Raw genomic sequence first — 14,445 nt, forward strand, 5'->3', positions numbered from 1 at the left:
CGGAGTTCAGTCATGCTTGTCACAACCTTGCTCCTGGCTCCACCCCAATGTCTCCTTGCTCCGCCCCCCAAAGTCCCCAGATATTTCGTGAACTGGACTTGGCGACCCTATGCTTAGTCAAGGCTAATGGGTGAAGGGGAAATCCGGCTTGGGTGCTGAGGAGATTATTCTGAGAGAATAAATACAGCCTGGGTGACCATTGTTCTGAGCCAACTTTCCTCTTCAGAGTGAGGAGGAGAAAGTAGACTGCCTCTCTTATGCCTTGAAAGTGCTTTCCCTGACTGCTGTCTGACTGGCATCCATCTTGGTCCACTTTGGTCCACAGTGCCCTGCACTTAGGGCATTGGGCTGATATACAGAGGCTGCTTCTCCCTCTTTGGGGGCTATGAACTGGAGGAGGGATCTGGCTGCTAGCAATTACGGAACAGAGTCCGTCCTTCAGAGTAGCCATTTTATCCAAAGGAATTGATCACCCTCGTCTGGAGAGAAGTCGTAATTCAGAGAGATCTTCAGGCCCCACCTGTAGATTGGTAACTGAGATGAAGAAGAAGAGATTTGATTTATATCCCACCCTTCATTATCCAAAGGAGTCTCAGGTCGTTTTCGCACTCACCTTAATCAGCAGCGACGACCCTCTTCACCGCGCAGGATCTGCGCGGATTTCGCACTAATTGCAGCGGAGCACCCAGAAGAGCCGCAAAGTCCTGGCGCTTTTGTGGCGCAAACGGAAACCGCCAAAAACCAGTTTCCGTTTGCACCGCAAAAGCGCTGGGACTTTCCGGCTCTTCTGGGTGCTCCGCGGCAATTAGTGCGAAATCCGCGCAGATCCTGCGCGGTGAAGAGGGTCGTCGCTGCTGATTAAGGTGAGTGCGAAAACGTCCTCAGAGTGGCTTACAATCTCCTTTCCCTCCCCCTCTCCACAACAGACACCCTGTGAGGTAGGTGGGGCTGAGAGAGCTCTGACAGAAACTGCTCTTGAGAGGAACAGCTCTGCGAGAACTTGTGACCGACTCAGGGTCACATCAGCAGGTACAGCTGGAGGAGTAGGGAATCAAGCCCGGTTCTCCCAGATGAGAGTCCGCACGCTTAACCACTACATCACACTGTCTCTGAGGGCACCAGACTTCTCTTGACCATATATTTAAAGCAGTGTTTCTCAATATTTCTTGAAATAGGACCCAGTTAAGAACATGGAAAACATAACAAGAGCCATGCTGGATGAGACCAGTCAAATAATTTTTGTTTGTCCAAAAACAGAAGTCTTACTTTTGATTTTAAACCCACAAACAATGTGAAGTTTCTGAGTTCTTCAGAATCCTTCAGCAGGCTGGATGTTCCCCCTCCGCTGTTAACAACCAACCTGAAGAAGAGATCTGGAGAATCTGGAAGCTTGCACTGTTGGGGGTTGTATTGTTTGGTGTTAATAAAAGGTGTGATGAGGCTTTTGTTTTGGGCTTTTGCTCTGGGCCAATGTCATGAACGGCAACCTCACCATTTGTGGGTCACTCTGCAAAGGAATAAATATATTTCCTGTGAATGAATGAAGTCCGACTTACGCTACTGGATGCGCATCTAGTTGTTTAAAGTGCTGAAGCAGAAAAGAGCAAGAACTCAGTACCACCTTAAAGACTAACAACATTTGTGGCAGGGAAGGAGCTTTCATGAGTCACTGCTCACTTCTTTAGATACAGCCAGAACGTGAGTCCATCTGTCCTTATACCTCAAAGAGTGGACTAATTTCAGATGCCAAATGCCAAAAGCAGGGAAACAACAATAGCCAGTGAATGACAAAAGCAGGTGTAATTGGATTAGGTGTGTTACGCTGAGGGGGTAGTAGGCATGGAGAAATCAGAGTGGTATAGACTAGAGCCAGTTTGATGTAGTGTGCAGACTCTTATTTGGGAGAGCCGGGTATGATTCCCCACTCCTCCACTTGTAGCTGCTGGAATGGCCTTGGGTCAGCCATAGCTATTGCAGGAGTTGTCCTTGAAAGGGCAGCTTCTGGGAGAGCTCTCTCAGCCCTACCCACCTCACAGGGTGTCTGTTGTGGGGGAGGAAGGTAAAGTTGATTGTGAGCTGCTCTGAGACTGATTCAGAAAGAAGGGTGGCGTATAAATCTATGGTCTTCTTTTTCTTCTAATGAGATGGGAAACTTAGGTCTCGATTCAGTCCTGGAGGACACATTGTCTAGAGCTTCTTTTATCAGTTGGAATTCAGCAGTCTCTCTTTCTCACTCCTTCTTTGAAATTCCTTTTTCAGAGAACCGCTACTCTTAGGTCAACTGCTGTAAGTGCTGAAGATATTCTTCAGGGTGTGTGGTGGGGAAATACGACTTTGTTCTCTCTCTCTCACTCTCACTCACTCACTCATCTGACGTCTGAGCAAAAAACTTCCAAAAAAACCCCCAGAAAAAAATTTCTCCAAGGCGGCAGACAAGCCTCTGGCTTCTTTCCTGAGACATCCAGCATGTACACAGATTCTTCATACCACCCCAGCCAACGTCAGAGAGAACCCTGCGAAGATACAAGGTTGGTGGCATTTGCTGACCATTTGAAATGTGCCTTCTTTCAGGCTGCCTGGCAGTTCTGTGATGCTTTGCAATGTAGGGTCAGGATTCGGAGGGTGGGAGGGGAGGACACCTCAGCCGCTTAGCTGGGTTTTCACAAATGTAACTACTGTGAAATGTGTAAGCTTAAGGTGTTATTTCCTCACCCTCGAGCTCCCCAAGGGGCTTTCAAAAAATCCCAGGCTGCCTCAAATGGCTGGTGTAGCAATCCCTGAGGTAACTTTCAAAGCTATTATTTTGTTTCTTTCTGAACCTCCAAGTTTCTTCAAACTCGGATGATGTGACAATGAATGGGAGGCCTCCAAGTAGAAACCGGAGATGAGGAAACTGTGTCTTTTAAAAAAAGTATGATTACTCTAGGATGGAAGGGGACCTTCTTCCCAGCAATGTCCTCTAACCCTTCCTTTGTTAAAAGTTCTTGTGAGTATGCTTGGAGATGAATATTCTCAAAGAAACCTGCGTGCAGTGGGTTGGAAATGAAGCTCAGAGAAGGGTTGCTGCCCCCCCAGCTGCTGGTGGAGGCTGGATTACATTGCCAACTCCAGGTTGGGAGACTCTTGGAGATTTGGGGATGGAGTCTGGGGAGGGCAGGAACCTCAGTGGGGTACAATGCAGTAGAGTCCACCCACCAAAGCTTCCATTTTCTCCAGGGGAACCAATCTCTGTAGCCTGGAGATTCTGAGGGATCCCCAAGTGTAATCTGGAGACTGGTTTTTTCAAACTAACCAGGTTGATTTACCATCCACTCTGCATTGCTGTGGGGTGCAAGAACGAGTCCTCCCCCCCCCCCCTTATACCTCTCCATTCCTTCTCCTTTAATCTAGGATTTGGGGTTGAAAACTGGAGTAGGGATGTGTCTTGAATGTTTTTAAAATACATTTTTAAAAAAGGTAGTACCCTGTGCAAGCACCAGTCATTTCCGACTCTGGGGTGACGTCGCCTCACAATATTTTCATGGCAGACTTTTTACTTGGTGGTTTGCCACTGCCTTCCCCGGTCATCTACAATTTACCCCCAGTAAGCTGGGTATTCATTTTACCGACCTCGGAAGGATGGAAGGCTGAGGCAACCATGAGCCGGCTACCTGAACCGAGCTTCTGCCGGGATCGAGTTCAGGTTGTGAGCAGAGAGCTCAGACTGCAGTACAGCAGTTTTACCACTCTGTGCCACGGAGCTCTTTTAAAATACATACTTTGTACATTGTAACCTAATCTGATTCAGATTCTTTAGGACAGCAATTAAAGGTGTTCATTGAGATATATTATTTCAGTGTCGTTGCTACAGCTGTGAGAAGAAAACAAGGTTTTTGAGATACCTCCCCCCCTTTTTGTTTTCTACTCGATTCTACTGGCGTTTAGTGGGATTGTGTCCCCTGCCAAATTAAGGCAGATAGCTGAACTCTTCTCTGTTTTATAGGCAGCCATGTTCAATATTATGCTGCTTTCCCCCCTGTTTTCTGATGCTGTGATATGTGTTTTTATCCTTTTGTGCTGAGTAGACCAGCTTAGCTTGAGCTTCTTGTTGCTACAGCTGTGAGAAGAAAACACTGATTTCCCGCTCACCTTCCGCCACTCTTACATTCCTCTTCTCAGTGAGGCTTCCTTCCAATTTCACGCTATCTGCCTCGGGGCCGCAAGTAACGTTGGCGTTTTCGCACGGTAAACAGAAACTGGGTTTTAGAGGTTTCTGTTTGCTGCGCGAAAATGCTGACGTTACTTGCTGTCCCGGGGCAGATAGTGTGAAATCAGAAGGAAGCCCTGCTGGGAGGAGGAACATGAGAGCGGCGTAAGGTGTGTGGGAAAACGGTACTGGTTTTTGAGGTAACTATCCCCCTTTTTTGTTTTCTACTTGATTCAGACAACATTTAGCGGGATCGAACCCCCTGCCAACTTAAGGCAGATAGCTGAACTTTTCTCTGTTTTATAGGCAACCGTGCTCATGCTGTTATATGTGTTTTTTATCCTTTTGTGCTGGGTAGGTCAGCTTAGCTTGAGCTTCTCTGAGCTTGAAGGGCGATAAGCAGGGTCAAGTCGTGATCAGTACCTGGTTGGAAGACCACCAGTCAGGAAGAGAGGGGTTGCTATGCAAAGTAAGGCAAAGTAAACCACCTCTGCTCAACTCTTGCCTTGAAAATGTCGTTGCCCTGGGGTTGCCATGAACTGCTTGCCACTTGGCAGCACACAATTATTATTACTAAAAAAGTAATGGTAGTCCCCTGTGCAAGCACTGAGTTGTTGCCAACCCTTGGGTTGACGTCACATCATGACAGACTTTTTACGATGGGGTGGTTTGCCATTGCTTTCTACACTTTACCCCCAGCAAGCTGGGTACTCATTTTACCGACCTCAGAAAGATGGAAGGATGGGTCAGCCTTGAGCCAGCTACCTGACCCCAACTTCCGCCTGGATCAAACTCAGGTTGTGAGCAGAGCTTGGACCGCAGTACTGCAGCTTACCGCTCTGTGCCGCGGGGCTCTTCTTATTATTACCTCACTAGAATTATGTTGTCCACATAAAGACTTGTATTACAGCTATTCTTATTTCTTCAAATACCTTGAATTAAATCGGTCCGATGGATTTTAGCTGGAGGGTTTTAGGGTTGCCAATCCCCAGGTGGGGGCAGCGGATCCCCCGGTTTGGAGACCTTACCCGATTTCAGGGTCACCAGAAAATGGGAGAGGGAATGTCTGCTGGGCACTCTGTCATATCCTATGGAGACCGAGTCTCATAGGGAATAATGGAGAATCAATCCATGGGTATTGGGGGCTCGGGGGGGGGCTGTTTTTTGAGGTGAAGGCACCAGATTTTCAGCATAGTGTCTGGTGCCTCTCCTCAAAACACCTCCAAGTTTCAAAAAGATTGGACCAGGGGGGTCCAATTCTATGAGCCCCCAAAGAAGGTGCCCCTATCCATTATTTCCAACGGAGGAAAGGCATTTAAAAGGCATACGGTCCCTTTAAATGTGATGGCCAGAACGCTCTTTTGAGTTCAATCATGCTTGTCACACCCTTGCTCCTGGCTCCACCCCCAAAGTTCCCAAGTATTTCTTGTGTTGGACTTGGCAACCCTATCATCTTGCCAGTTTGGTGTGAGAGAGTCAGTTTGGTGTAGTGGTGAAGTGTGCGGACTCTTATCCGGGAGAACCGGGTTTGATTCCCCACTCCTCCACTTGCACCTGCTGGAATGGCCTTGGGTCAGCCATAGCTCTGGCAGGGGTTGTCCTTGAAAGGGCAGCTGCTGTGAGAGTCCTCTCCAGCCCCACCCACCTCACAGGGTGTCTGTTGTGGGGGAGGAAGGGAAAGGAGATTGTAGGCCGCTCTCTGTCCTTGAAAGGGCAGCTGCTGTGAGAGCCCTCTCCAGCCCCACCCACCTCACAGGGTGTCTGTTGTGGGGGAGGAAGGGAAAGGAGATTGTAGGCCACTCTCTGTCCTTGAAAGGGCAGCTGCTGTGAGAGCCCTCTCCAGCCCCACCCACCTCACAGGGTGTCTGTTGTGGGGGAGGAAGGGAAAGGAGATTGTAGGCCGCTCTCTGTCCTTGAAAGGGCAGCTGCTGTGAGAGCCCTCTCCAGCCCCACCCACCTCACAGGGTGTCTGTTGTTGGGGAGGAAGGGAAAGGAGACTGTGAACCGCTCTGAGACTGTTCGGAGTGGAGGGCAGGATATAAATCCAATGTCCAATGTCTTCTTCTCTTACACATCCCTGCTCTTGTTTAAATTCAGGACTGGGAATTGCGGGAAGATGGTTGCCATCTTGTAACATCTCGGCAGAATGTATCCCTCTGTCCTGGAGTACGGATTCTTAAGGATGGACATGACTCAGATTGCCAGCACTACCTTGGCAAATGCTGGGAGATGTCGGGGGCAGCGCCTGGAGGCAGTGGAGCTCGGGTAGGCAGCGGTGGCAGCTGCTCTTTCAGTGGCTCTCTCATCCTTCCCACTGCTGCTGCCCCCTCAACCCTGCACTGATCTTGATCACGAGCCTCTGGCGCCATTTTACCCACCTATAATATAGTGGGCTCAACGCATAGAAGAGGTGAGGAGGTAGCGAAACATTCGCTCTTCATTAGATACAGCATTAGCTAGGCTGCACTTCAAGACTGAAGAACTGGGCCAACTATATACAGCTCAGGGTTCCCTTGCAAGCACGCTATTGGGTCATTTGAACCAGCAGGGGACCTGTGATTGGTGCAGGGCAGCAGTGGTTTGGATCCTGCTGCCCATTGTTCCCAAGTCCCCAAGCTCTGTTCATCTGGCTCCAATGAGCCTGGCAGGAACACCCATTTCAGTCTTCTCTTGAGTCCACATGCGCAACACTGCCGATCAGCTGATTGGCGCAACACTGCTGATCAGCTGATGGGTGAGGCGGGGGCTTTAAAAAGCCCAGGAAGCATGGCGCTCCACCGTCCCTTCCAGGGCATTGAAATGGTGGGGAAAGGAGAGAGAAGGAGATGCCACGGAGCACAGCCCTCAAGGCAAAGGAGGCATTTGCCTAGGGGGAGGGCTGAATTCAGCACCCCTGTCCTGCTGGCGCCCTAGGCGAATGCCTAATCTGCCTAGTGGGCGGGATGGCCCTGCCCCCAAAATCTCCAGGTATTTTCCAACACAGACCTGGCAACCCTATAAATTGCCTTTATTGGCAGATGACAGAGGCCCTGTATACCAGGGGTGGCCAGACTTGCTTAACGTAAGAGCTGCACAGAATAAACGTCAGATGTTTGAGAGCCACAAGATGGGTGGGAGGGAAGGAGGGAAGAAGGAAGGAAGGAAAATATCAACCAATCAATCAATTTTATTTGTATCCCGCCCTCCCCGCCGAAGCAGGCTCAGGGCGGCTAACAACATAATCAATACAATAGTTTTACAGGTATTTGAACATAACTAATTAACACATTAAAAATAGATGTGAGGAGGAAGGGAGAGGTGGAAAGAAAGCAACTTTAAATGCATTCTCCAAGCTGCTGACTGGCTTGGCTTGGGAAGTGATTTAAAGAGAGGAATGCCTTCTCCAAGCCAGCTGATGGGGTACTGGGGGCTTCGAGAGCCACACAGTATGTGTGAAAGAGCCAAATGTGGCTTCCGAGCTGCAGTTTGGTCACCCCTGCTGTACACTGTCCCAGGGTTAATGAGTCATGGAAAAGAGTGTGGTGGGCATCAGGGGAATACTGTGTGCTCCAATTCAAAATAAATCAGCTGATCATGGGAGGGGGGCTTTAAAGAGCCCAGGAAGTGTGGGGTATCAACCACACTTCCCCCCCTCTTCAATTTAGACTCTGAATAATAATCCTCACAAGCTTTTTCTTGACAGAAAGAGAAGCGGCACAAAAAAATTGGCTGAAGCTGGGTTCTGATCCGCAAGGCATTCTGCTAATTGCTTCTTACAGAGATCCTATTCTCAGACTGTAGATTCAAAGTGCCAATGATTCTCCTTTGTTCCTGGTGTCTTCCTCACCAGCTCGCTTGAAGTCCATGTGACCAGTGGGGAGTGTAGTATTGCCCGAGGGGAGTTGTTTTATCTGTCTTGCGTTAGACACTTTTTTCGCTGGGAACTTGATGTCCCGATGAGCATTGTATTCTGTGCAAGAAATTATAATTAACTGATCTCTTTAGCCAGAGAAGTTGTTCCTGATAAAAAGAGAGTTCTTCTTTTCTTGCAATAGGATTATGATAAAAACGGACTGCCTTGCTTTCTGCTAGACATGGAAAGCTCCGGGCTCTGTAGTCAAAAAGCGTGGCCAAAAGGTTGATTTGAGTGTCAATTGCAAGAAGATGGGTTGTGCGTGCTTGTGTCAATGCCCATGTATGGTGCTATTATATAGTGTGTTCAGCCAGCTTGAGGTAAGCAAGAATGTTTATTGAGCGTTTTATTGAACATTTATTGAGTTCACTTTTGGGCACCACCTTTTAAGAAGGATATAGACAAGTTGGAATGGGTCCAGAGGAGGGCAATGAAGATGGTGAGGGGTCTGGAGACCATCCTATGAAGAAAGGTTGAAGGTGCTGGGCATGTTTAGCCTGGAGAGGAGGCAGCTGAGAGGTGATCTGATCACCATCTTCAGGTACTTGAAGGGCTGCCATATAAAGGATGGTGTGGAATTGTTTTCTGTGACCCCAGAAGGTAGGACCAGAACCAATGGGTTGAAATTAAATCAAAAGAGTTTCTGGCTCAACATTAGGAAGAACTTCCTGATGGTTAGAGCAATTCCTCAGTGGAACAGGCTTCCTCGAGAGGTGGTGGGCTCTCCTTCCTTGGAGGTTTTTAGACAGAGGCTAGATGACCATCTGACAGCAATGAAGATCCTGTGAATTTAGGGGGAGGTGTTTGTGAGTTTTCTGCATTGTGCAGGGAGTTGGACTAGATGACCCTGGAGGTCCCTGAAGGTGGCCAACATCAGAGGTCCCTTCCAACTCTATGATTCTATAATTCTATGAGCAAGAGCAGAACTGAACACCAACAGGCCACCCCACTCCTTATATCCATTTGACCTGAGTTAAACACACTCCCTTATGTGGGCAGCAATCCACCCTATTGGTCTCTCCAGGATCCTTCATTTGCATTTCCGGAGAGAAATGCCTCCTGATTGGCTGGTTTTAAAAGAACAGCCAATCGGAATGTAGGCATCAGGGTCTTGGAGGGCAATGACGTATGCGTCCAGGTCAACTAACAAGGCAAAACAAACCAGCAGTCAAAACAACCAATATATGTGCTGAAAGAATATGCACAATCTCTAGAGGGCAGGAGGAGGGAGAATCGACCCTGTTATGCATATGACCCTATAGGCCAGTGTTTCACAACCTGTAGGTTGGGACAGAGCACAGAGGAGGGCAACCAAGATAATTAGGTAGTTGGAGCACCTTCTCTAGGAGAAAGGCTGAAGAGTTTAGGACTTTTCAGTGTGGAAAAGAGATTATTAAGAGGAGATGTGAGAGAGGTTTCTAAAGGTATGCATGGGGTGGACAGAACCGGCAGAGATAATTTTTTTTTCTCCCTCTTCCCAAATACTCTCACTCGAGGGCATCCAATGAAGCTGATGGACAGTAAGCTCAGGATGGACAAAAGGAAATTCTACTTTACACAGATTATGATCAAAATGTGGGATTTGCTGCCCAAAGATGTAGTGATAGTCACAGGAATAAACAACCTATGATTCTATGATAGTCACAGGAATAAACAAGTTTTCAAAGGGGGTTAGATAAATGGAGGATAAGTCTATCAATGGCTACTAGCCACGGTGGTTGAGGGGAACCTCTGCATTCAGAGGCAGTCTAACATTTGAATTTCACAGTCAGGAGGCAACATCAGAGGAAGGTCTCAGCCTCTCTGCCCTGTTGTTGGTCCTCCAGAGGAACTGGTTGGCCACTGTGTGGAACAGGAGGCTGGACTAAATGGATCACTAGTTTGATCTAGCAGGGTTCTTCTGATGTTCTTATGAAGGCCTCAGCCTATATGCCCTATCGTTGTCCCTCCAGAGGAAATGGTTGTGAGGCAGGATGCTGGACTAGATGGACCTCTGGTCTGATCCAGCGGGGCTCTTTTGATGTTCTTATGAAGGTCTCAGCCTCTATGCCCTGTTGTTGGCCCTCCAGAGGAACTGGTTGTGAGGCAGGATGCTGGACTAGATGGACCTCTGGTCTGATCCAGCGGGGCTCTTTTGATGTTCTTATGAAGGTCTCAGCCTCTATGCCCTGTTGTTGGCCCTCCAGAGGAACTGGTTGTGAGGCAGGATGCTGGACTAGATGGACCTCTGGTCTGATCCAGCGGGGCTCTTTTGATGTTCTTATGAAGGCCTCAGCCTCTATGCCCTCTTGTTGTCCCTCCAGAAGAACTGGTTGTGAGGCAGGATGCTGGTCTAGATCGACCTCTCGTCTGATCCAGCAGGGCTCTTCTGATGTTCTCATGAAGGCCTCAGCCTATGTGCCCTGCTGTTGGCCCTTCAGAGGAACTGGTTGGCCACTGTGTGAGACAGGATGCTGGACTAGATGGACCCTCATTGGTCTGATCCAGCAGGGTTCTTCTGATGTTCTTATGAAGGCCTCAGCCTCTCTGCCCTGTTGGTGGACCTCCAGAGGAACTGGTTGGCCATTGTGTGAGACAGGATGCTGGACTAGATGGACCACTGCTCTGATCCAGCGGGGCTCTTTTGATGTTCTTATGAAGGCCTCAGCCTCTATGCCCTGTTGTTGTCCCTCCAGAGGAACTGGTTGTGAGGTAGGATGCTGAACTAGATGGACCTCTGGTCTGATCCAGCAGGCTCTTCTGATGTTCTTATGAAGGCCTCAGCCTCTCTGCCCTGTTAGTGGACCTCCAGAGGAACTGGTTGGCCATTGTGTGAGACAGGATGCTGGACTAGATGGACCACTGCTCTGATCCAGCGGGGCTCTTTTGATGTTCTTATGAAGGCCTCAGCTTCTATGCCCTGTTGTTGTCCCTCCAGAGGAACTGGTTGTGAGGTAGGATGCTGGACTAGATGAACCTCTGGTCTGATCCAGCAGGGCTCTTCTGATGTTCTCATGAAGGTCTCAGCCTCTCTGCCCTGTTGGTGGACCTCCAGAGGAACTGGTTGGCCCCTGTGTGAGACAGGATGCTGGACTAGATGGACCACTGGTCTGATCCACCAGGGCTAAAGCCCGAACATCGGTTCTGCTCACTGTCCAGTATTAGTCACATTGACATGGGAGAAGTTCCAGGCAGGCCTTAAATGCCAGGCTCTCTCATTGCTGAAACGAGGCATTGTGGGTAAAGGCTTTTAGTCTGCCCAAGACTCAGAGGCTTTACCTTGACCAAACTCTTCTTTCTTCAGGTCATCATGTTGGCACATGGACTCTTCTGGATTCCCTGCATAATGCTGGCGAGTCACATCGTACTACAGGTGTGTGGTCAAGGTAAGGAAAAAGCCTTTCTCCCAAATCTGGTGTTAGATGCTGTCATGTAGGCCTAAGCTACAGAGCTAAGGATAAATCGAAGGGTTTGTCTAAAGCTGGCAGGGGTGCCAGGACACGCAGGGGCAGAGGTGGGGAATACCCTGCCCCCATTGGGTGAGTATGGAGCAACCAAGAGTCAGTTGGAAAGTGGAACTGGAGAGAAACCCGAAGGCTCCATGCTCCAGAAACCTCTTAAAGACGTAATATCACTAATGGTGGCCAAATTTTTTATAGCCAAACAATGGAAGACAATGTCATATCCCACGATACAGCAATGGCAGGCAAAGGTTTGGGAAATTGCAGCCATGGACAAAATAGCAACACAGACCTATGTAACAGAAACCCCTACTAAAAAGAATAGTTTTGTAGAAAAATGGTTCCCCTTTTTTGAATATATTAACACCAGTATGGAATTTAAATCTTCTGTCCCTAAAAAATATCTCAATTTTTCGTTTGACTGACATTGCCTTCTATGACATTGATATGCATTTCATTTCTATGTATGGCAAACAATGATAATGTTAAGATATGGTAGTGCTTTGTGAGTTAGTTTATGTTTTTATGTATTTTATTGTAGAAATGTTTATTACCACTGTGGCAAATAACTTTGAAGAAGATAGTTGCTGTAATTCTGCTGTGTATTTTTGAAAAATTAATTAAAAATTATGTATTAAAAAAAGACGTACTATGTCAGTATCTTTCAATGACAAATAAGAGAATCTTCAATGCCAATTCAAATGTTTTACTCCTATCATCAACATGCAGTGGCACATAGGTATGTATCCAAAGGTGGAGAAACTGGAGTCCCAATATCACACAATATCAAAGGTGGAGAAACTGGAGTCCCCCATAGACTCTGTTCTCTTCCACCAGGCCTCAGATTCAGCAGGAGCTCACAAGAATAAAGCTCCTGAATCTTTCTGATGGCCCCCCTCCTCCTCCCCACCTACCTACCTTGTTCATTGAATAGGAGGTGCAGCTGCATAACAATCCCTGGATTAGGAGAGCGGCAGCCAGCCAGCCACCAGGGGCTTTGCCACGCCCCCAGCAGCCCTCATTAACCCCTGGAGAAGCCCATCCTTACCCCACTTCTTATGTGATTCTGAGTGATGGGTGGCTTTCTGGCCTTTTGACTGGGGGTGGGCAGTCCAGGAGAGCCCCAGGCAAAAAAGGCCTGCTTGGGCTGGCTGGATCACTGCCCACCTCCACATCACAGCCCTGTTATTCCGTAGTGGTCTCCTTTCCAATTACTGAGGAGGGCCGACCCTGCTTAGTTTTCAAGCTCTGACGAGATCAGCCTAGCTTGAGCTATTCATTCTCCTTTGCTGGTTGCTACACAAGGTGAGAACAGTTCACAGAGGAGGACGGCAGGCCAACAATGGGCCTTTCAATCCAGGGCAGTTTCCCTGCATCCTGGATATTACGGTATGCTGGACAATTCCTTCATTTTCATATTCAGCTGCCGACATTCTTGCATCTTTATTTTGGGGATCCTCAGCTGACAGCCAAGAGCTGAGCTGGACCAACAGAGGAAAAGACAGCTTCTTTTTTCATTGGGCCATGAATACCCTTTCTGTTCCCTTGGCCATCCCTGCGTTTGCTCCAGCTAAGCAAAACAACAGGCCCCTCTGAAGTTTCCTCTGAGAAAGGAAGGCCCTTCTTTCTGCTTTGGTCTGGGCAGTGTGTGAATCTTGTCTTTGTCTTCCCCCTCCCCCTCCAAATTGATTTCCTTGCAGGAAGCTCAAGAGATATCTCCGAAAGGTTAAGGCATGCAGATGTGGGGCTGGGTCAGTTGTTATGTCCTGTTCAACTGTTGATGGTTATGTTCGGGGAGGGACGGTGGCTCAGTGGTAGAACATCTGCTTGGTAAGCAGAAGGTCCCAGGTTCAATCCCCGGCATCTTCGACTAAAAAGGACGTTTTACGACAATATTCTGGAACATCACTATGTCTTTGTCTGTCTGTCTGTCTGTCTGTCTATCTATCATCTGTCTGTCTGTCTGTCTGTCTATCTATCTATCTATCTATCTATCTATCTATCTATCTATCTATCTATCTATCTATCTATTAGGGAAGGGATGGTGGCTCAGTGGTAGAGCATCTGCTTGGAAAGCAGAAGGTCCCAGGTTCAATCCCCGGCATCTCCAACTAAAAAGGGTCCAGGCAAATAGGTGTGAAAAACCTCAGCTTGAGACCCTGGAGAGCTGCTGCCAGTCTGAGTAGACAATACTGACTTTGATGGACCGAGAGTTTGATTCAGTATAAGGCAGCTTCATATGTTCATATGTTCTTGCTCAGGGGTGGCCAAACTTGCTTACAGTAAGAGCCACAAAGAATAAACATCAGATGTTTGAGAGCTGCAAGACATGAATGTCAGATGTTTGAGAGCAGGCAAGCGGGAGGGAGGGAAGGAAGGAAGGAGGTGGGGAGGGGAGGGAGAGAGGTGGAAAGAAAACAACTTTAACTTTAAATGCATCCTCCAAGCCACCAGCTGGCAGTACAGACCAAGTCATCAGCTGGCTTGGAGAGGTGATTTAAAGAGACAAATGCCTTCTGATGGGGAAGTGGGGGCTTTGAGAGCCACACAATATGTGTGAAAAAGCCACATTTGGCTCCCAACCACAGTTTGGTCACTCCATTCTAGATGAATCCAGATCATAGCCAGCTTCAAGAGGGAATTGGATAAAAATATGGAGCAGAGGTCCATCAGTGGCTATTAGCCACAGTGTGTGTGTGTGTATTTTGGCCACTGTGTTATACAGAGTGTTGGACTGGATGGGCCATTGGCCTGATCCAACATGGCTTCTCTTATGTTCTTACTTCTCAGAAGCCTTGAAGCTGTATTATGGGGTTATGGGTGCCATCGTGAACAGAGTTTGTGTCCATTTAAGCTGACAGATGAAACGACCTGAAGGTCCCTTCCAGCTCTATGATTCTATGAAGTCAGTGGATTCTAGATCATAT

The 14,445-nt window shown here is 48.1% G+C and overlaps 1 protein-coding gene across 1 annotated transcript in view; it reads left to right on the forward strand.

Annotated features, from left to right (window-relative positions):
* Nucleotides 1-2,413: 2,413 nt before the first annotated feature.
* The window catches only part of COL20A1 (collagen type XX alpha 1 chain), a 219,977-nt gene continuing 207,945 nt past the window's right edge, over nt 2,414-14,445 (forward strand). Inside the window, exons 1-2 of the mRNA XM_060230663.1 lie at nt 2,414-2,528; nt 11,362-11,443. Coding sequence (XP_060086646.1) covers nt 11,368-11,443 — 76 coding nt within the window. The 5' untranslated portion in view covers nt 2,414-2,528; nt 11,362-11,367. The remainder of the gene's footprint in view (nt 2,529-11,361; nt 11,444-14,445) is intronic.

This window comes from Heteronotia binoei, chromosome 2 (genome assembly GCF_032191835.1).
Source record: "Heteronotia binoei isolate CCM8104 ecotype False Entrance Well chromosome 2, APGP_CSIRO_Hbin_v1, whole genome shotgun sequence".
Lineage (NCBI taxonomy): Eukaryota > Metazoa > Chordata > Lepidosauria > Squamata > Gekkonidae > Heteronotia > Heteronotia binoei.